The sequence below is a fragment of the Gadus morhua genome, chromosome 5 (genome assembly GCF_902167405.1).
Source record: "Gadus morhua chromosome 5, gadMor3.0, whole genome shotgun sequence".
NCBI lineage: Eukaryota > Metazoa > Chordata > Actinopteri > Gadiformes > Gadidae > Gadus > Gadus morhua.
This window is the reverse complement of record NC_044052.1, coordinates 19,602,356-19,624,487: the sequence shown is the minus strand read 5'-3', so window position 1 is coordinate 19,624,487 and position 22,132 is coordinate 19,602,356. Positions and strand designations below refer to the sequence as shown.

The 22,132-nt window shown below is 43.0% G+C and overlaps 1 long non-coding RNA gene and 4 gene segments (V, D, J or C); all 5 read right to left on the bottom strand.

Moving 5' to 3' along the window:
• Positions 1-661: 661 nt before the first annotated feature.
• Positions 662-2,382, bottom strand: LOC115543510 (uncharacterized). Its single transcript, XR_003976705.1, has 2 exons — positions 2,243-2,382; positions 662-1,197 (listed from the first exon to the last, which is right to left on the bottom strand). It is a non-coding gene; the product is annotated as an uncharacterized LOC115543510 (long non-coding RNA).
• A 6,182-nt stretch (positions 2,383-8,564) lies between these two features.
• On the bottom strand, positions 8,565-10,279 carry LOC115543487 (immunoglobulin kappa constant-like). The segment is given in 2 exon segments: positions 8,565-9,096; positions 9,681-10,279. Coding segments are annotated over 2 exon segments (411 nt in total).
• Positions 10,280-12,911: 2,632 nt separating this feature from the next.
• LOC115543507 (immunoglobulin kappa constant-like) lies at positions 12,912-14,013 on the bottom strand (the record flags this gene model as incomplete). The annotated part of the segment is given in 2 exon segments: positions 12,912-13,456; positions 13,983-14,013. Coding segments are annotated over 2 exon segments (357 nt in total), but the record flags the coding sequence as incomplete, so codon positions are not given.
• A 2,829-nt stretch (positions 14,014-16,842) lies between these two features.
• LOC115543621 (immunoglobulin kappa constant-like) lies at positions 16,843-17,924 on the bottom strand (the record flags this gene model as incomplete). The annotated part of the segment is given in 2 exon segments: positions 16,843-17,374; positions 17,894-17,924. Coding segments are annotated over 2 exon segments (357 nt in total), but the record flags the coding sequence as incomplete, so codon positions are not given.
• Positions 17,925-21,055: 3,131 nt separating this feature from the next.
• On the bottom strand, positions 21,056-22,132 carry LOC115543506 (immunoglobulin kappa constant-like; the record flags this gene model as incomplete). The annotated part of the segment is given in 2 exon segments: positions 21,056-21,577; positions 22,102-22,132. Coding segments are annotated over 2 exon segments (357 nt in total), but the record flags the coding sequence as incomplete, so codon positions are not given.

Genomic DNA, 22,132 nt, shown 5'->3' with positions numbered 1-22,132 from the left:
CTATAGCATTGGTTTGACACTAGAGGGCGCCATTGAGCTGGTATGGAGACATGCACACTTGCTGCTTTCCCTGGAGTCTCCAGAGACTCTTCTGAAAACCTCAGCCCTACATTTCCACTGACTTTTTGTCACTCGAGAGACACAGGTGCACATCTGCTAAAACTGGACATCATTTGAATAGCTACGGTTCATTGCTTACAGAATACGTTTAAAGAAACACATATTTTAGCCATGTCGGTTTGGTCTTTGACGCATGGACAGACATTATGAATATGATACTGTTTCCCCCACTCAGCATGCTAGGGTTCCTATGTCTTGGTGAGAGATACGGAATGTCTTTTGAGGCATGTTTCTCCGCAGAAACCTGGACATCTCTCTGAACTACTATTATATGAAGTGACAGAAAGTCAGTCTGACACACATGCGTCATTTCAGCAGCAGTGGCTCTATGACTGACACTGGTCCACTGGATACACTGAACACACTCTACAACAGCATCTCCACAACCAACACTTTGCTCATTCAGAGATACACACCATAGCTTTAACCCTTCTATCATAATGGTGGTGAAGTTTGTTTAATAAAGATTACATATGTCTGATATGCACATTGGTAGAAAGAGAAAGAAACAAGTTACACGATTGAAAAATATGACAATTTGTTTTATATTTTTTGCATTTTTATTAAATGTGCAACACGTGACGAACACAAGCAAGGGGTAAAAAAACCGAAAGTATATTTTTAATGAATCAAACACGTGTTAAATTAATGTAAATCATCAAAAGCTGCAGTGCCACCTCAGACAGAGAGACATAAAGCAGACGTGTCAGAGGAGATCTGTATCCTCCAGTACCTCCATGCTGGAGCCTCTCTACTCTGAACACTCTCCAGGATTCAGGGTTTGAGTGACAGGTTGCGTCTGGCCGTTCTTACTGGCCTCACAGCTCACTGAGCCCGCCTTCCTCCACTGGTCTGCAGGGAGGGTCAAGGTGCTGCTCCAGCTGTAGTGGCCGTCTTTCCCCAGGACCACCAGGCTATCGGACACCCCCACAGACCTGCTGCTGCCCCCCACCTTCCAGCCAAGCTTCCAGTCTGAGGGGAAGCCCCCACTGGCCACACACACTAGTGTAGCACTGCCCTGCTCCAGCTCCACTCTGGAGGGAGGGAGGACGCTCAGCGTGGGCTGCACCACTCCCACTGGAAGAGAGAGAGAGGAGTGGACAACAGGCTCAGTTAACATCAGCCCCCATAGGAGCACAGAGGGAAGGGAACAACAGCAATCATCAAGAAATATTGTTTCTTGTAACATGGAAATGTATACAACCTTATTCATGACACATTTCAACTGTCAGGTTGCTTTTCTTAATAAGTCTTTCTTTCACTTCCTTTTTATTATATTTCAATTCGGATTTAGCAAGAAAATTCTATTAACTGGATATTTTAAGCACATCAATACAATACAGATTACATATTATATTAAATAAATGATGACTGCATTTTTAGATTTCGAAACAGAAACTGAACGAAACTGTTTAGTCAAATTAATGAAGTTCAAAGTAACTCAATTATATTCTTAATGAATTATGAATTCTCACAATAAAGAAAGCATTTGAAAAACACTATCAACAATAACATTTAATGACTGAACTCCAGAGAAAATGTTTACACTGTCATTAACCTTTCTTAAGAAAAAAGTTAAAATTAAAGTTAAAGTTAAAAATTAAATCGATACATATCTTTACAGGAAAGATAGACAATAGTTAGTACAATGCCAGATACACAAAAAGTGTCCTTGTACTTACAGTCAACGATGAGTTTGGTGCCTCCACCAAAAGTGTACCACAGTGATACAAACGCATTAAGAGGCTGTACAAAAACCTCCCGCACATTAAAGACTCATCTCACTGACACAAACACTTGCTTTTCAAAGAAATATTTTAATTATTCAATGTTTTACTCTCTACAGCTATTGATTTTTCTACTTTAGATCGAATTAGTAGAATTAAAAAAAATATATAACATTTTAAAACAATCTTTTGTGTCTCACAATCAAACTGAACAAATAAACAAGCCAAACCAGTCCACAAATTGAACTTGTGAGAGCTTTCAAAATGAAAGAATGATGTAATAAACATGCATTTGATTCCAAAGAATAATATGTTTTTATTTATTATAACATTTTAGGTTCCGCTGAGTAACTTTTTTATACACAATTTTGAAAATTAATGAAATTCATACAAACCAAGATCGAATTAACAAGAAAAAATGTTTTAGATTCCAATTCCAATTGTTTACACCAAATCAAATTTAATTCCAATGGTGTGAATGTAGAAGAGATACAGCGGTCCTCCCAGAACGTCTGCAGTCACTCTCACCCCCAGTCTGATGAGTGGAAACAGGTCATTTCCATATAGAGGAAGCTTTGCATGCTCAGCTGAAACTGGGGTTCTGAGAGGGTTTAAAGTCCTCTGAGTTCAACACTGCAGGACTCGGAGCTGTCACTCAACACCCCAGAAACCGTGGCAACCATGAATCCTCTCAACCTCCTTTTCTGGACAGTGGTCTGTGGATCCTTAACAGGTTGGTTCATTCCACTCAGTCTAAATGTGGACCACCCTTCTCTGTTTGCTTGTGTTTTCTATTGGATAACTCAATGTTTGGTTTGTTTGTTTTCTACAGGAACCAGCAGTCAGGTGACTGTGACTCAGACACCAGTAGTGTCCTTTACTCCAGGATCCACAGTCACTCTGACCTGTAAAACAAACTCAGCGGTTCATGCCAATACCTATTTATTCTGGTACCAACAGAAACCTGGAGAAGAACACAAGCTCATCATGAAATTAGTAAACCAACTTGTATCACCAACACCAGCTCGGTTTAGTGGCAGTGGAAGCAGCACTGACTTCTCTCTGACCATCACCGGCGCCCAGCGTGAAGATGCAGCAGTTTATCACTGTCAGAGTTACATTAGTTCCTATGTGTTCACACAGTGATTGAGAGCCGTACAAAAACCTCCCTCAGTCACACTGCGTAGACACTGAGCTGTTACAGCAGGAACCTGCTGCAGCTGCTGAGGGGGAAGAGACTCTGACACAGAGCGCTGAGCACAGAGCTGGCTCTAACCAGGGGCCTCAACCAAGAGCCAGCATTATAATCGTCAGCATTATTAAACACACAACTACTACCTCAACCACGTATTACACACAGATATTATCTCAACTGCCACATATTACATACAACTTCTACATCAACTACCATTTACAACTAGTAACTCAACTACATGTATTACTTACAACTTCTACCTCAACTACAAGATATTACATAAAGTAAAAATGGAACTACCACATATTACATGCAACAAAAACTTCAACATATTGAATACAACTACAACCTCAACTTCCACACATTACATCCCCCCCCCCTCCCCCTAGTCACACCTCAGCAGTAAGAAGACAGAGTCCTGGTTGGGGCCCCCAAGGCCCCAGAAGGTCGGGGATCTGGTCCTTCCATGGACGGCTGCTCCGTCTGCCCCTTCTCTCCAGTCCCCAACCTGGGGGGGTCCCAGACTCATCCCTATCACTGGTTCCCCACATGGAGTCCATCAACAGATAGGCATTGGACCCCCTCAGAAACATGTCCAGACTGGGGCCGTCCCTCACTGCCCCCGTGGTAGAGACCCTCATCCACGCCTTCATCACCTCCCCTCTGGACGGGGGTCATGGAGTCCCACTGGGGGGTCCCCACAGAGCCCTGGATTGGCTCCAGTGTACCAATCCCCATCCACCTCCACCGGCTACCATTAAGGCCCTGTAGCTCCTCCTCCTCCTCCCCCTCCCCCTCCTCCTCCTCACCCCCCAGTCCCTCTAGCCCCCGCTCCTCTCACAGCTCCTCAGACCCTACTCCCCCTCCCAGAATCTCTGTCCCTCAGACCACGGACTGCTTTACCCCCCCCACCCCAAAACCTGAAGATAGTGGAGTTCATGGAACCAGTCTTTATCGTAATCGCGTTGTTCGGACACTAGAGGGCGCCATTGAGCTGGAATGGAGAAATGCGCACATACTGCTTTCACTGGAATCTCCAGAGACTCCTTGAAAACCTCAGCCCTATATTTCCACTGACTTTCTGCCACTCAAGAGACACAGGTGCAGATCAGCTAAAAATTGACATAATTTGAATGGCTACAGTTCACTGCTCACAGAATACGTTTAATGATACACATTTTCTTGCGACTTCGGTTTGGTCTGACTCATAGACGGACATTATGAATGTGTTACTATTTCCCCCACTCATCCTGCTAGGGTTCTTATGTCTGCGTGGGAGAACCTGAATGTCTTTTGAGACTTACTTTTACATGTTTCTAAGTTGGTATCTGCAGAAACGTGGACCTCTCTCTGAACTATCATTATATGAAGTGACAGAAGTCAGTCTGACAGTGAGCAGCAGTGGCTCTATGACTGACACTGGTCCACTGAATACAGTGAAAACACTTTACCACATCCCCACAACCAACACTTTTATCATTCAGAGATACACACCGACTTCTTTCAAAATGGTGGGTCAATTTGTTTGATGATGATTGCAGAGGTTTTATTTGCTCATTAGAAACAACATTAATTCGAAAATGCAGAAGGTAAACAATAGTTAATAATGACAAGAAAGAATTTATTCTTTATATCTTTATTAAATGTTCAACAAGTGACCAACGCAAGCAACGGGTAAAATCCAGAGAGCATCATGTTAATGAATCAAACACGAGTTATATTAATGTAAATCATCAAAAGATGCAGTGCCACCTGAGACAGAGAGACATAATGCAGACGTGTCAGAGGAGATCTGTGTCCTCCAGTACTTCCATGCTGGAGCCTCTCTACTCTGAACACTCTCCAGGATTCAGGGTTTGAGTGACAGGCTGCGTCTGGCCATTCTTACTGGCCTCACAGCTCACTGAGCCCGCCTTCTTCCACTGGTCTGCAGGGAGGGTCAAGGTGCTGGTCCAGCTGTAGTGGCCATCTTTCCCCAGGACCCCCAGGCTATCAGACACCCCCCCAGACCTGCTGCTGCACCCCACCTTCCAGCCAAGCTTCCAGTCTGAGGGGAAGCCCCCACTGGCCACACACACTAGTGTAGCACTGCCCTGCTCCAGCTCCACTCTGGAGGGAGGGAGGACGCTCAGCGTGGGCTGCACCACTCCCACTGGAAGAGAGAGAGAGGAGTGGACAACAGGCTCAGTTAACATCAGCCTCATAGGAGCACAGAGGGAAGGGACAGCTTCCTGTTCACCAGCAGTTGGTGACATTAAAGAGGATGGAAACCATTGTGTTTAAAATCTCTTCCTTAAAACGGTAACAACATGTTTATATTTAAAATGATTGAACTTCAAAATTTAGCATTTTATTGGGTTAACATTAATCGACTTTACCCAAGTTTGAATTTCTACAAACTTAAAGGTGACTCATTTGACAATTAAATAAATGAACAATGACATAGCATAATGAGGTTTTTCATAAAATACATTATATTGTAGAACATATGCAACAAATTAAGTGTAATTTAAAAGACAGCACCCTGTACGACGATATATTTACACTTTTTACTCATCTTATCATCCGAAAAAGAATTGAAAACAATAGAAAAGTATAAAGTATTAAGATTATCACGCTTATTATATTTAGAGAAAGTTAAATATACCAGGCACAGAAAAGTGTCCTTGTACTTACAGTCAACGATGAGTTTGGTGCCTCCACCAAAAGTGTACCACAGTGATACAAACTCATTAAGAGGCTGTACAAAAACCTCCCGCACACTAAAGACTCATCTCACTGACACACAAACACTGGCTTCTCACTAGAATGGATGAATTAGTCGATATTTGTTTCACTGGAAGCATTATAATCAATATAAATTAATTGTTTGAATAGATTTAATGAAATAAATTTAGTTACATTTATTTTCATAACCTTTATAAACGTAAAATAACAAAAGGTTTATTGTTTTAACACAAGTCTAATTTTTTGACCGAATAAAAAACCTTCAAGCCAATGTTATAATAATGCAATATTTATAAACAGAACAATATGTTTTTATCTATTATTCTGGTTTTAGGTAATAATATCTCTCAAATAGAAAGTTAAAGGATTTCATACAAACCAAGATCGACCTCAACCAGATAAAATGTTATGCATTATAAATCCCAACAGTTTCCAGTAAATCTGAATTTGTATTCCAAAAGTGTGAATGTAGAAGAGATACAGCGGTCCTCCCAGAACGTCTGCAGTCACTCTCACCCCCAGTCTGATGAGTGGAAACAGGTCATTTCCATATAGAGGAAGCTTTGCATGCTCAGCTGAAACTGGGGTTCTGAGAGGGTTTAAAGTCCTCTGAGTTCAACACTGCAGGACTCAGAGCTGTCACTCAACGCCCCAGAAACCGTGGCAACCATGAATCACCTCACCCTCCTTTTCTGGACAGTGGTCTGGGGATCCTTAACAGGTTGGTTCATTCCACTCAGTCTAAATGTGGACCACCCTTCTATGTTTGCTTGTGTTTTCTATTTGATAACTCAATGTTTGGTTTGTTTGTTTTCTGCAGGAACCAGCAGTCAGGTGACTGTGACTCAGACACCAGTAGTGTCCGTTACTCCAGGAACCACAGTCACTCTGACCTGTAAGACAAACCCAGCGGTTCAAAATGGTTTTCAACTAAACTGGTACCAACAGAAACCTGGAGAAGCCCCCAAGCTCATCATAAAATTAGCAGACGAACTTGTATCACCAACACCAGCTCGGTTTAGTGGCAGTGGACGCAGAACTGACTTCTCTCTGACCATCAACGGCGCCCAGCATGAAGATGCAGCAGTTTATCACTGTCAGAGTCTCCACATTCTTAACAGTGTCTTTGTGTTCACACAGTGATTGAGAGCCGTACAAAAACCTCCCTCGGTCACACTGCGTAGACACTGAGCTGTTACAGCAGGAACCTGCTGCAGCTGCTGAGGGGGAAGAGACTCTGACACAGAGCGCTGAGCACAGAGCTGGCTCTAACCAGGGGCCTCCACCAAGAGCCAGCATTAGATTCCTCAGCATTATTAAACATACAAGTACAACTACCATGTTTAATATACCACTACTACCTCAACTACAACATATTACATACAACTACTACCTCAACTACCACCTATAATATACAAGTACTACCTCAACCACCACGTATTATATACAACTACTACCTCAACCTCCTCATATTACTTACAACTACTACCTCAACTACTACGTATAACATACAACTACTACCGCAACTGCAACATATTGGATAAAACTACTGCCTCAACAACAACAAATTACAAACAACGCAAGAAGGTGAACACAGACGTGACAGAGCTCTGTCGTGTGTGTGTGTGTGTGTACGACTGGTTTATCCTGTGCCTTGATTACTGATTCACCACAGGTGTGCAGCCTGTCCCAGCCCAAGACGCCAATCAGCCTGACTCAGGCCAGGTGAGGCTGCTTCAACCAGCCATCGACCACACACACTCCACCCCCCCAACACCAGGTAGGGGGGTGGAGTCCACCCCCCCACCAGACACGAAAAAATATATACTAAATAATAAACTGGACTCTGACCAGGGTCACCAAACCGTACGTAGAACAATAATAAATACGATCCAAACACCATTGTCCCCATAGCTCCCCAGTGTCTTTGTGCTGTCCAGTCAGAGGGCACACATGAAATAAGGAGATTTAATATTGGATTGACGTGAATTATCAATGAACTAAGGGTCAATCCTGATGAAACAAAATTATGCTATTCAGGAATATTTTAATTATTGTTAAAGAGGTGAACAGAGTGGAGGTCATGGAATCAGTCTTGATGGCAATGGTGTTGGTTACACACTAGAGGGCGCAACTGAGCTGGTATGGAGACATGCACTGACACTTCTTTCACTGGAGTCTCAAGAGACTGTTCTGAAAACCTCAGCCCTATATTTACCCTGACTTTCTGTGACTCAAGAGACACAGATGCACATAAGCTAAAACTGGACATCATTTGAATAGCTACAGCTCACTGCTCACAGAATACGTTTAAAGAAACGCATATTTTAGCGTTTGCCGGTTTGGTCTTTAACTCATAGACAGACATTATTAATATGTAACTGTTTCCACCACTCAGCATGCTAGGGTTCTTATTTCCTGTTGAGAGATACTGAATGTCTTTTGAGACGTAATTTTACAAGTTTCTGAGTTTGCATCTGCAGAAACCTGGACATCTCTCTGAACTACTATTATATGAAGTGACATAAAGTCAGTCTGACACACATGGGTCATTTCTGCAGCAGTGGCTCTATGACTGACACTGGTCCACTGGATAAAGTGAAAACACCTTCCAAGGAAATCCCCACAAACAATACTTTGCTCCTTCAGAGATACACACCATAGCCTTAACCCTTCTTTCAAAATGGTAGGGAAATATGTTGGATAAAGATGGCAGAGGTTTTATATGCTCATTAGAATCCACATTAATTTGGAAATACGAAAGATAAATGATAGCAAATGATGACAAGAAAGGATTTAATCTTAACATCTTTATTAAATGTTCAACATGTGACCAACACAAGCAAGGGGTCAAATCCAGAGAGCATCATGTTATTGATTAGAAGACATGTTATATTAATGTAATTTATCAAAATCTGCAGTGTCACCTCAGAAAAAGAGACATAAAGCAGACGTGTCAGAGGAGATCTGTGTCCTCCAGTTCTTCCATGCTGGAGCCTCTCTACTCTGAACACTCTCCAGGATTCAGGGTTTGAGTGACAGGCTGCGTCTGGCCATTCTTACTGGCCTCACAGCTCACTGAGCCCGCCTTCCTCCACTGGTCTGCAGGGAGGGTCAAGGTGCTGCTCCAGCTGTAGTGGCCATCTTTCCCCAGGACCCCCAGGCTACCTGACACCCCCCCAGACCTGCTGCTGCCCCCCACCTTCCAGCCAAGCTTCCAGTCTGAGGGGAAGCCCCCACTGGCCGCACACACTAGTGTAGCACTGCCCTGCTCCAGCTCCACTCTGGAGGGAGGGAGGACGCTCAGCGTGGGCTGCACCACTCCCACTGGAAGAGAGAGAGAGGAGTGGACAACAGGCTCAGTTAACATCAGCCTCATAGGAGCACAGAGAAGGGAACATCAGTCATCAAGAGATGTTGTTTATTGTAACATGGGTGGAAATGTATACAACCTTATTCATGACACATTTAGACTGTCAGGTTGCTTTTCTTAATAAGTCTTTCTTTCACGTTTTCTCATATTTAATTTCGGATTTAGCAAAGAAAACTCTATAAATGGGATATTTTAAGAACATAAATACAATACAGATAAAATATTATATTAAATAAATGACGACTGCATTTTTAGTTTCCGAAACAGAATCTGAATCTGAACTGTTTAATCAAATTAATGAAGATCAAAGTACCTCAATTATATTCTTAATAAATTATGAATAATCACATAAAGAAATACAATGTCAACAATAACATGTAATGACTGTAATCAATCAGAGAAGTTGTTAACACTATCATTTACCTTTCCTAAGAATTTTGTTTAATTAGTTAAAAAAAAGTAAATCGATATATCTTTACAGGTACGCTAGTCAAAGGTTAGTACTATGTCAGATACAAAAAAGTGTCCTTGTACTTACAGTCAACGATGAGTTTGGTGCCTCCACCAAAAGTGTACCACAGTGATACAAACTCGTTAAGAGGCTGTACAAAAACCTCCCGCATATTAAAGACTCATCTTACTGTCACACAAACACTCGCTTTTAGACAAAAATCTCTGAATTATTCAATATTTGATTCGCTGAAATAATTATTCTTAATTTCGATCAATTGTGTGAATGTACATGTATTAAACAAATGTATTTATTCAACATATATTTTCATAAAATTGTTGAAGGATCACTAACAAACAGTGCATTGCTTTAACATTAGTCCAATAATTTGACTCATTAAAAAACTTCAACCCAATGTTATAATCATGTATTTATTAAAAAATGAACAATAAATTATTATCTATTATTCTGGTTTTAGTAAATAATGTTATGAGAATAAATTTCAACAAAATAATAAAATTAAAGGATTTCATACAAACACAATTAAACCAGAGAAAATATAACACATTATAAATCCCAATAGTTTCCAGAAAAAAATGAATTTGTGTTCCAAAAGTGTGGACGTTAAAGAGATACAGCGGTCCTCCCAAAATGTCTGCAGTCACTCTCACCCCCAGTCTGATGAGTGGAAACAGGTCATTTCCATATAGAGGAAGCTTTGCATGCTCAGCTGAAACTGGGGTTCTGAGAGGGTTTAAAGTCCTCTGAGTTCAACACTGCAGGACTCGGAGCTGTCACTCAACACCCCAGAAACCGTGGCAACCATGAATCACCTCACCCTCCTTTTCTGGACAGTGGTCTGTGGATCCTTAACAGGTTGGTTCATTCCACTCAGTCTAAATGTGGACCACCCTTCTCTGTTTGCTTGTGTTTTCTATTTGATAACTCAATGTTTGGTTTGTTTGTTTTCTACAGGAACCAGCAGTCAGGTGACTGTGACTCAGACACCAGTAGTGTCCTTTACTCCAGGAACCACGGTCACTCTGACCTGTAAAACAAACCCAGCGGTGTACAGATGGAGTGATGTACAACAGGGTATATATTGGTACCAACAGAAACCTGGAGAAGCCCCCAAGCTCATCATAAGCTATATAAGTACCCTTGTATCACCAACACCAGCTCGGTTTAGTGGCAGTGGAAGCAGCACTGACTTCTCTCTGACCATCAACGGCGCCCAGCGTGAAGATGCAGCAGTTTATCACTGTCAGAGTGGACACTATCCTAACAGTGTTTGGGTGTTCACACAGTGATTGAGAGCCGTACAAAAACCTCCCTCAGTCACACTGCGTAGACACTGAGCTGTTACAGCAGGAACCTGCTGCAGCTGCTGAGGGGCAAGAGACTCTGACACAGAGCGCTGAGCACAGAGCTGGCTCTAACCAGGGGCCTCAACCAAGAGCCAGCATTAGATTCCTCAGCATTATTAAACATACAAATACTACCTCAACTACCACGTATTACAAACAAGTACTACCTCAACTACCACGTATCACACACAAATACTACCTCAACTACCACATATCACACACAAATACTACCTCAACTACAATACTTTGCATGCAACTCAAACGTCAACATATTGAATGCAACTACAACCTCAACTTCAACATATTACATCAGCCCCCCCCCCCCCCCCCCCCCCCTCCCCCTAGTCACACCTCAGCAGTAAGAAGACAGAGTCCTGGTTGGGCCCCCCAGGCCCCAGAAGGTCGGGGATCTGGTCCTTCCATGGACGGCTGCTCCGTCTGCCCCTTCTCTCCAGTCCCCAACCTGGGGGGGTCCCAGACTCATCCCTATCACTGGTTCCCCACATGGAGTCCATCAACAGATAGGCATTGGACCCCCTCAGAAACATGTCCAGACTGGGGCCGTCCCTCGCTGGGGGGTCCCCACAGACCCCACAGACCTCACCCCCCCCCCCCCCCCATCCACCTCCACCAGCTCCCATTAAGGTCCTCCTCCTCCTCCTCCTCCTCCTCATCACCCCCCAGTCCCTCTAGCCCCCGCTCCTCTCACAGCTCCTCAGACCCTACTCCCCCTCCCAGAATCTCTGTCCCTCAGACCAAGGACTGCTTTACCCCCCCACCCCAAAACCTGAAGATAGTGGAGTTCATGGAACCAGTCTTTATCGTAATCGCGTTGTTCGGACACTGGAGGGCGCCATTGAGCTGGAATGGAGAAATGCGCACATACTGCTTTCACTGGAATCTCCAGAGACTCCTTGAAAACCTCAGCCCTACATTTCCACTGACTTTCTTCCACTCAAGAGACACAGGTGCAGATCAGCTAAAAATGGACATCATTTGAATAGCTACAGTTCACTGCTCACAGAATACGTTTAATGAAACACATTTTCTTGCGACGTTGGTTTGGTCTGACTCATAGACGGACATTATGAATGTGTTACTGTTTCCCCCACTCATCCTGCTAGGGTTCTTATGTCTGCGTGGGAGAACCTGAATGTCTTTTGAGACTTACATTTACATGTTTCTAAGTTGGTATCTGCAGAAACCTGGACATCTCTCTGAACATTATTATATGAAGTGACAGAAGTCACTTCATATAATAAAGTGACTTTATTCGGGGAGTAAAGGATTACTCAATCCCTGTACCCGGATTGAGTACAAGGTTTCCGTCCTCACTCACCAATGCATCCATGGACATGCCCCCCCATACCTCAAAGAACTTCTCAACATACATAGCACAACACACTCCCTCCGCTCCACTCACTCTAACCTCCTCCACATACCCAGAACCAAACTGAGGACCATGGGAGATAGGGCCTTCAGTGTTGCCGCCCCACGCCTGTGGAACGCCCTCCCTGACACCTTGAGGGCACCACAATCCACTGATTGTTTTAAAAAAGGTCTTAAAACATTTCTTTTTAAAAAAACCTTTGGCTCCCACTCTTAGATGTTTTTAAAACCCCCTTTTTATTTTTATTTTTGCTTTTAACCTGTAGCCCTTTGAGATCTTCGGATGAAAAGGGCACTATAAATTAAATGTATTATTATTATTATTATTAAGTCAGTCTGACAGTGAGCAGCAGTGGCTCTATGACTGACACTGGTCCACTGAATACACTGAACACACTTTACAACGACATCCCGAAACCAACACTTTGCTTATTCAGAGATACACACCGACTGCTTTCAAAATGGTGGGTCAATTAGTTTGATGAAGATGGCAGAGGTTTTTTATTTGCTCATTAGAAGCCACATTAAGTCGAAAATGCAGAAGATAAACTATAGTTAATGATGACAATGAAGAATTTATTCTTTAAATCTTTATTAAATGTTCAACATGTGACCAACACAAGCAAGGGGTAAAATCAAGAGAGCATCATGTTAATCAATGAAAGACGAGTTATATTAATGTAAATCATCTAAATCTGCGGTGCCACCTGGGACAGAGAGACATAAAGCAGACGTGTCAGAGGAGATCTGTATCCTCCAGTACCTCCATGCTGGAGCCTCTCTACTCTGAACACTCTCCAGGATTCAGGGTTTGAGTGACAGGCTGCGTCTGGCCGTTCTTACTGGCCTCACAGCTCACTGAGCCCGCCTTCCTCCACTGGTCTGCAGGGAGGGTCAAGGTGCTGCTCCAGCTGTAGTGGCCGTCTTTCCCCAGGACCCCCAGGCTATCAGACACCCCCCCAGACCTGCTGCTGCCCCCCACCTTCCAGCCAAGCTTCCAGTCTGAGGGGAAGCCCCCACTGGCCACACACACTAGTGTAGCACTGCCCTGCTCCAGCTCCACTCTGGAGGGAGGGAGGACGCTCAGCGTGGGCTGCACCACTCCCACTGGAAGAGAGAGAGAGGAGTGGACAACAGGCTCAGTTAACATCAGCCTCATAGGAGCACAGAGGGAAGGGACAGCTTCCTGTTCACCAGCAGTTGGTGACATTAAAGAGGAAGAAAACCATTGTGTTTAAAATCTCTTCATTAAAACGGTAACAACATGTTCATATTTAAAATGATTGAACTTCAAAATATAGCATTTTATTGGGTTAGCATTAATCGACAAGTGTGAATTTCTTCTAAATTAAATGTGACTGATTTGCCAATTCAATCAATTAATTATGCCACAGCAATAATGAGGTCTTTCATGAAATACATTATATTGTAGAACAACATATGTAACATATGCAGTGTATTTTAAAAGTCAGAACTCTGTACCACAATATATTTACACTTTGTCCTCAGCTTATCTTTAAAAAATAACAAGAAATTAAAAATATAGAAAGTTCCAAAAGATAAGATTATCACGCTTAATAATATTTAGAGAACGTTAAATATGCCAGGCAAAGAAAAGTCTCCTTGTACTTACAGTCAACGATGAGTTTGGTGCCTCCACCAAAAGTCCACCACAGTGATACAAACTCATTAAGAGGCTGTACAAAAACCTCCCGCACATTAAAGACTCATTTCACTGACACACAAACACTGGCTTCTCACTAGAATGGATGAATAATTCGATATTTGCTTCACTCGAAATATTATAATCAATATTTATTAATTGTTTGAATAGATTTAATGAAATACATTTAGTAATTTATTTTCATTGACAAAAGGTTTATTGTTTTAACACAAGTCTAATTATTTGACCGAATAAAAAACCTTCAAGCCAATGTTATAATCATGCATTTATTACAAACAGAACAATATGTTTTTATCTATTATTCTGGTTTTAGGTAATAATATCCCTCAATTAGAAAGTCAAAGGATTTCATACAAACCAAGATCGACCTCAACCAGATAAAATGTTATACATTATAAATTCCAATAGTTTCTTGTAAATCTGAAGTTGTATTCCAAAAGTGTGAATGTAGAAGAGATACAGCGGTCCCCCCAGAACGTATGCAGTCACTCTCACCCCCCGTCTGATGAGTGGAAACAGGTCATTTCCATATAGAGGAAGCTTTGCATGCTCAGCTGAAACTGGGGTTCTGAGAGGGTTTAAAGTCCTCTGAGTTCAACACTGCAGGACTCTGAGCTGTCACTCAACACTCCAGAAACCGTGGCAACCATGAATCACCTCACCCTCCTTTTCTGGACAGTGGTCTGTGGATCCTTAACAGGTTGGTTCATTCCACTCAGTCTAAATGTGGACCACCCTTCTCTGTTTGCTTGTGTTTTCTATTGGATAACTTAATGTTTGGTTTGTTTGTTTCCTACAGGAACCAGCAGTCAGGTGACTGTGACTCAGACACCAGTAGTGTCCGTTGCTCCAGGTTTAACAGTCACTCTGACCTGTAAAACAAACTCAGCGGTTCATGGCAATACCTATTTATTCTGGTACCAACAGAAACCTGGAGAAGAACCCAAGCTCATCATGGAATATGTAAACCAACTTGTATCACCAACACCAGCTCGGTTTAGTGGCAGTGGACGCAGCACTGACTTCTCTCTGACCATCACCGGCGTCCAGCGTGAAGATGCAGCAGTTTATCACTGTCAGAGTCTCCACATTCCTAACAGTGTCTATGTGTTCACACAGTGATTGAGAGCCGTACAAAAACCTCCCTCAGTCACACTGCGTAGACACTGAGCTGTTACAGCAGGAACCTGCTGCAGCTGCTGAGGGGGAAGAGACTCTGACACAGAGCGCTGAGCACAGAGCTGGCTCTAACCAGGGGCCTCAACCAAGAGCCAGCATTAGATTCCTCAGCATTATTAAACATACACAAGTACTACCTCAACTACCACGTTTAATATACCACTACTACCTCAACTACAACATATTACATACAACTATTACCTCAAGTACCACCTATAATATACAAGTACTACCTCAACCACCACGTATTATATACAACTACTACCTCAACTTCCTCATATTACTTACAACTACTACCTCAACTACTACGTATAACATACAACTACTACCGCAACTGCAACATATTGGATAAAACTACTGCCTCAACAACAACAAATTACAAACAACGCAAGGAGGTGAACACAGACGTGACAGAGCTCTGTCCTGTGTGTGTGTGTGTGTGTGTGTGTGTGTGTGTGTGTGTGTGTGTGTGTGTGTGTGTGTGTGTGCGCGACTGGTTTATCCTGTGCCTTGATTACTGATTCACCACAGGTGTGCAGCCTGTCCCAGTGAGGCTGCTTCAACCAGCCATCGACCACACACACTCCACCCCCCCAACACCAGGTAGGGAGCGGGGGGGGATCCCCAGCCGAAGTCCACCCCCCCACCAGACACGAAAAAACATCCAAAATAATAAACTGGACTCTGACCAGGGTCACCAAACCGTACGTAGAACAATAATAGATACGATCCAAACACCGTGTCCCCATAGCTCCCCGGTGTCTTTGTGCTGTCCAGTCAGAGGGCACACGTGAAATAAGGAGATTTAATATTGGATTGACGTGATTTATCTATGAACTAAGGGTCAATCCTGATGAAACAAAAGCATGCTACTCGGGAATATTTTAATTATTGTTAAAGAGGTGAACAGAGTGGAGGTCATGGAATCAGTCTTTATTGCAATGGTGTTGGTTATACACTAGAGTGCGCAACTGAGCTGGTATGGAGACATGCACAGATACTGCTTTCACTGGAGTCTCAAGAGACTGTTCTGAAAACCTCAGCCCTATATTTACTCTGACTTTCTGTGACTCAAGAGACACAGATGCACATCAGCTAAAACTGGACATCATTTGAATAGTCACAGCTCACTGCTCACAGAATACGTTTAAAGAAACAAATTTTTTAGCGTTGTCGGTTTGGTCTTTAACTCATAGACAGACATTATTAACATGTTACTGTTTCCACCACTCAGCATGCTAGGGTTCTTATGTCCTGTTGAGAGATACTGAATGTCTTGTGAGACGTAATTTTACAAGTTTCTGAGTTTGTATCTGCAGAAATCTGGAGCATCCCTCTGAACTACTATTATATGAAGTGACAAAGTAATTCTGACACACGTGGGTCATTTCAGCAGCAGTGGCTCTATGACTGACACTGGTCCACTGGATAAAGTGAAAACACCTTCCAAGGAAATCCCCACAAACAATACCATGCTCCTTCAGAGATACACACCATAGCCTTAACCATTCTTTCAAAATGGTACGGAAATATGTTGGATAAAGATGGCAGAGGTTTTATATGCTCATTAGAATCCACATTCATTTGGAAATACGAAAGATAAATGATAGCAAATGATGACAAGAAAGGATTTATTCTTAACATCTTTATTAAATGTTCAACATGTGACCAACACAAGCAAGGGGTAAAATCCAGAGAGCATCATGTTAATGAATCAAACACGAGTTATATTTATGTAAATCATCTAAAGCTGCGGTGCCACCTGAGACAGAGAGACATAAAGCAGACGTGCCAGAGGAGATCTGTATCCTCCAGTACCTCCATGCTGGAGCCTCTCTACTCTGAACACTCTCCAGGATTCAGGGTTTGAGTGACAGGCTGCGTCTGGCCATTCTTACTGGCCTCACAGCTCACTGAGCCCGCCTTCCTCCACTGGTCTGCAGGGAGGGTCAAGCTGCTGCTCCAGCTGTAGTGGCCATCTTTCCCCAGGACCCCCAGGCTATCTGACACCCCCCCAGACCTGCTGCTGCCCCCCACCTTCCAGCCAAGCTTCCAGTCTGAGGGGAAGCCCCCACTGGCCACACACACTAGTGTAGCACTGCCCTGCTCCAGCTCCACTCTGGAGGGAGGGAGGACGCTCAGCGTGGGCTGCACCACTCCCACTGGAAGAGAGAGAGAGGAGTGGACAACAGGCTCAGTTAACATCAGCCTCATAGGAGCACAGAGGGAAGGGACAGCTTCCTGTTCACCAGCAGTTGGTGACATTAAAGAGGAAGGGAACCATTGTGTTTAAAATCTCTTCATTAAAACAACATGTTTATATTTAAAATGATTGAACTTCAAAATTTAGCATTTTATTGGGTTAACATTAATCGACAAGTGTGCATTTCTTCAAACTTAAATGTGACTGATTTACGAAATTCAATAAATGAATAATGCCACAGCAATAATGAGGTCTTTCATGAAATGCATTATATTGTAGAACATATGCAACATATGCATTGTAATTTAAAAGACAGAAGTCTGTATCAAAACATATTTACACTTTGTGCTTAGCTTATCTTTAAAAAAAAGACAAGAAATTAAAAATATAGAAAGTTCCGAAAGATACGTTTATCACGCTTATTTATATTAAGAGAAAGTAAAATATTCCAAGCAAAGAAAAGTGTCCTTGTACTTACAATCAACGATGAGTTGGGTGCCTCCACCAAAAGTCAACCACAGTGATACAAACGCATTAAGAGGCTGTACAAAAACCTCCAGCCCATTAAAGTCTCATCTCACTGACACACTAACACAAACATTTATGAATTAATCAATTTTTCAATCCCTGGAAATGTTATTATTAATATATATTAATTGTTTGAATTGATTTGATGAAGCAGTACATTCATCATATGTTTATTTTCATAATTTTTTTAAAGGAACACTTACAAACAGTTTATTTTTTAAAACAATTCTAATAATTTGACTTAATAAAAAACCTTCAAGCCAATTTTATAATCATGCATTTATTATAAAAATAATAGTGTGTTTTTATCTATTATTCAGGTTTTAGGTAAAAATAATCTATTAATTTTTTTTTTCAAACAAATTAGAAAGTTAAAGGATTTCATACAAACCAAGATCGAATAAACCAAAGAAATATGTATACATTATAAATTCCAATAGTTTCCAGTAAATCTGAATTTGTATTCCATAAGTGTGAATGTAGAAGAGATACAGCGGTCCTCCCAGAACGTCTGCAGTCACTCTCACCCCCAGTCTGATGAGTGGAAACAGGTCATTTCCATATAGAGGAAGCTTTGCATGCTCAGCTGAAACTGGGGTTCTGAGAGGGTTTAAAGTCCTCTGAGTTCAACACTGCAGGACTCTGAGCTGGCACTCAACGCCCCAGAAACCGTGGCAACCATGAATCACCTCACCCTCCTTTTCTGGACAGTGGTCTGTGGATCCTTAACAGGTTGGTTCATTCCACTCAGTCAAAATGTGGACCACCCTTCTCTGTTTGCTTGTGTTTTCTATTGGATAACTCAATGTTTGGTTTGTTTGTTTTCTACAGGAACCAGCAGTCAGGTGACTGTGACTCAGACACCAATAGTGTCCTTCACTCCAGGAACCACAGTCACTCTGACCTGTAAAACAAACCCAGCGGTGTACAGATGGAGTGATGTACAACAGGGTATATTTTGGTACCAACAGAAACCTGGAGAAGCCCCCAAGCTCATCATAAGCTATATAAGTACCCTTGTATCACCAACACCAGCTCGGTTTAGTGGCAGTGGAAGCAACACTGACTTCTCTCTGACCATCACCGGCGCCCAGCGTGAAGATGCAGCAGTTTATCACTGTCAGAGTTTCCACATCCTAAACAGTGTCTATGTGTTCACACAGTGATTGAGAGCCGTACAAAAACCTCCCTCAGTCACACTGCGTAGACACTGAGCTGTTACAGCAGGAACCTGCTGCAGCTGCTGAGGGGGAAGAGACTCTGACACAGAGCGCTGAGCACAGAGCTGGCTCTAACCAGGGGCCTCAACCAAGAGCCAGCATTAGATTCCTCAGCATTATTAAACATACAAGTACTACCTCAACTACCATATATTAGATACAACGACTACCCCAACTACCAAGTATTAAACACAACTACTACCTCAACTACCACGTATCACACACAAGTACTACCTCAACTACAATATCATACATACAACTACTACCTCAACTACAATACTTTGTATACAACTCAAACGTCAACATATTGAATGCAACTACAACCTCAACTTCCACACATTACATCGCCCCCCCCCCCCCCCACTCTGCATGTCTGCCAACCTCCACCAACTCAGCAGTAATAAGACAGAGTCCTGGTTGAGGCCCCCCAGGCCCCAGAAGGTCGGGGATCTGGTCCTTCCATGGACGGCTGCTCCGTCTGCCCCTTCTCTCCAGTCCCCAACCTGGGGGGGTCCCAGACTCATCCCTATCACTGGTTCCCCACATGGAGTCCATCAACAGATAGGCATTGGACCCCCTCAGAAACATGTCCAGACTGGGGCCGTCCCTCACTGGGGGGTCCCCTCAGAGCCCTGGATCGGCTCCAGTGTACCAACCCCCCCCCCCCCCCCCCCCCCCCCCCTCATCCACCTCCACCGGCTCCCATTAAGGTCCTGTAGCTCCTCCTCCTCCTCCTCCTCCTCCTCCTCCTCACCTCCCAGTCCCTCTTGCCCCCGCTCCTCTCACAGCTCCTCAGACCCTACTCCCCCTCCCAGAATCTCCGTTCCTCAGACCACGGACTGCTTTACCCCCCCACCCCCCCACCCCGGGTTAGGGACTTCAGCTATGGACAGAGCCTTTAGGGTGGCTGCCCCCACTGTGTGGAACTCGAGATCCTCAACGCTGGATCCATCTGCGTTTTTTAGAGCTGCCTGAAGACTCACTTACTTGGCCTGGAATTTGGAACATGATCTTTTCTTATTTATTTGTTTATTTATTGTTTAGATTGTTTTTCAGAATATAATATTTGACGTTGTTTTGTTCTTCGTCACCCACATTTAAAGCAGCTTGTGTCCTTATGAAAGGAACGACTTTCTTATTAGTAGTATTATGAATGGATTGAAGCCAGCTATTTATTAAATAAAACCTGAAGATAGTGGAGTTCATGGAACCAGTCTTTATCTTAATCGCGTTGTTCGGACACTAGTGGGCGCCATTGAGCTAGTATGGAGAAATGCGCACATGCTGCTTTCGCTGGAATCTCCAGAGACTCCTTGAAAACCTCAGCCCTATATTTCCACTGACTTTCTGCCGCTCAAGAGACACAGGTGCACATCAGCTAAAAATGGACATAATTTGAATAGCTACAGTTCACTGCTCACAGAATACGTAATGATACACTTTTTTGCGACGTCGGTTTGGCCTGACTCATAGACGGACATTATGAATGTGATACTGTTTCCCCCACTCATCCTGCTAGGGTTCTTATGTCTTGGTGAGGGATACTGAATTTATTTTGGGACGTAATTTTCTATGTTTCTGAGATTGTATCTGCAGAAACCTGGACATTTCTCTGAACTACTATTATATGAAGTGACAGAAAGTCAGTCTGACACACATGGGTCATTTCAGCAGCCATGGCTCTATGACTGACACTTGTCCACTGAATACACTGAACACACTTTACAACATCCACACAACCAACACTTTGCTCATTCAGAGATATACATCATAGCCTCCCCTCGTGGGGACATTTGTTTGATGAAGATGGCAGAGGTTCTATATGCTCATTAGAAGCCACATTAATTCGAAACTACAGAAGATGAACGATAGTAAATGATGACAAGAAAGAATTTATTCTTTATATCTTTATTAAATGTTCAACATGTGACCAACACAAGCAACGGGTAAAAATCTGAAATGTTGATGAATCAAAGACATGTTATGTTAATGTAAATCATCTAAAGCTGCGGCCACCTGAGACAGAGTCTTAGAGCAGACGTGTCAGAGGAGATCTGTATCCTCCAGTACCTCCATGCTGGAGCCTCTCTACTCTGAACACTGGTCAGGATTCAGGGTTTGAGTGACAGGCTGCGTCTGGCCATTCTTACTGGCCTCACAGCTCACTGAGCCCGCCTTCCTCCACTGGTCTGCAGGGAGGGTCAAGGTGCTGCTCCAGCTGTAGTGGCCATCTTTCCCCTGGACCCCCAGGCTATCTGACACCCCCCCAGACCTGCTGCTGCCCCCCACCTTCCAGCCAAGCTTCCAGTCTGAGGGGAAGCCCCCACTGGCCACACACACTAGTGTAGCACTGCCCTGCTCCAGCTCCACTCTGGAGGGAGGGAGGACGCTCAGCGTGGGCTGCACCACTCCCACTGGAAGAGAGAGAGAGGAGTGGACAACAGGCTCAGTTAACATCAGCCTCATAGGAGCACAGAGGGAAGGGACAGCTTCCTGTTCACCAGCAGTTGGTGACATTAAAGAGGAAGGAAACCATTGTGTTTAAAATCTCTTCATTAAAACGGTAACAATATGTTTATATTTAAAATGATTGAACTTAAAAATTTAGAATTTTATTGGGTTAGCATTAATCGACAAGTGTGAATTTCTTCAAACTTAAATATGACTGATTTGCCAATTCAATAAATGAATAATGCCACAGCAATAATGAGGTCTTTCATGAAATACATTATATTGTAGAACGTATGTAAGGTATGCAGTGTAATTTAAAAGACAGGACTCTGTACCACAATATATTTACACTTTGTCCTCAGCTTATCTTTAAAAAAACGACAAGAAATCAAAAATATAGAAAGTTCCAAAAGATAAGATTATCACGCTTAATTATATTTCGAGAAAGTTAAATCTGCCAGGCAAAGAAAAGTGTACTTGTACTTACAGTCAACGATGAGTTTGGTGCCTCCACCAAA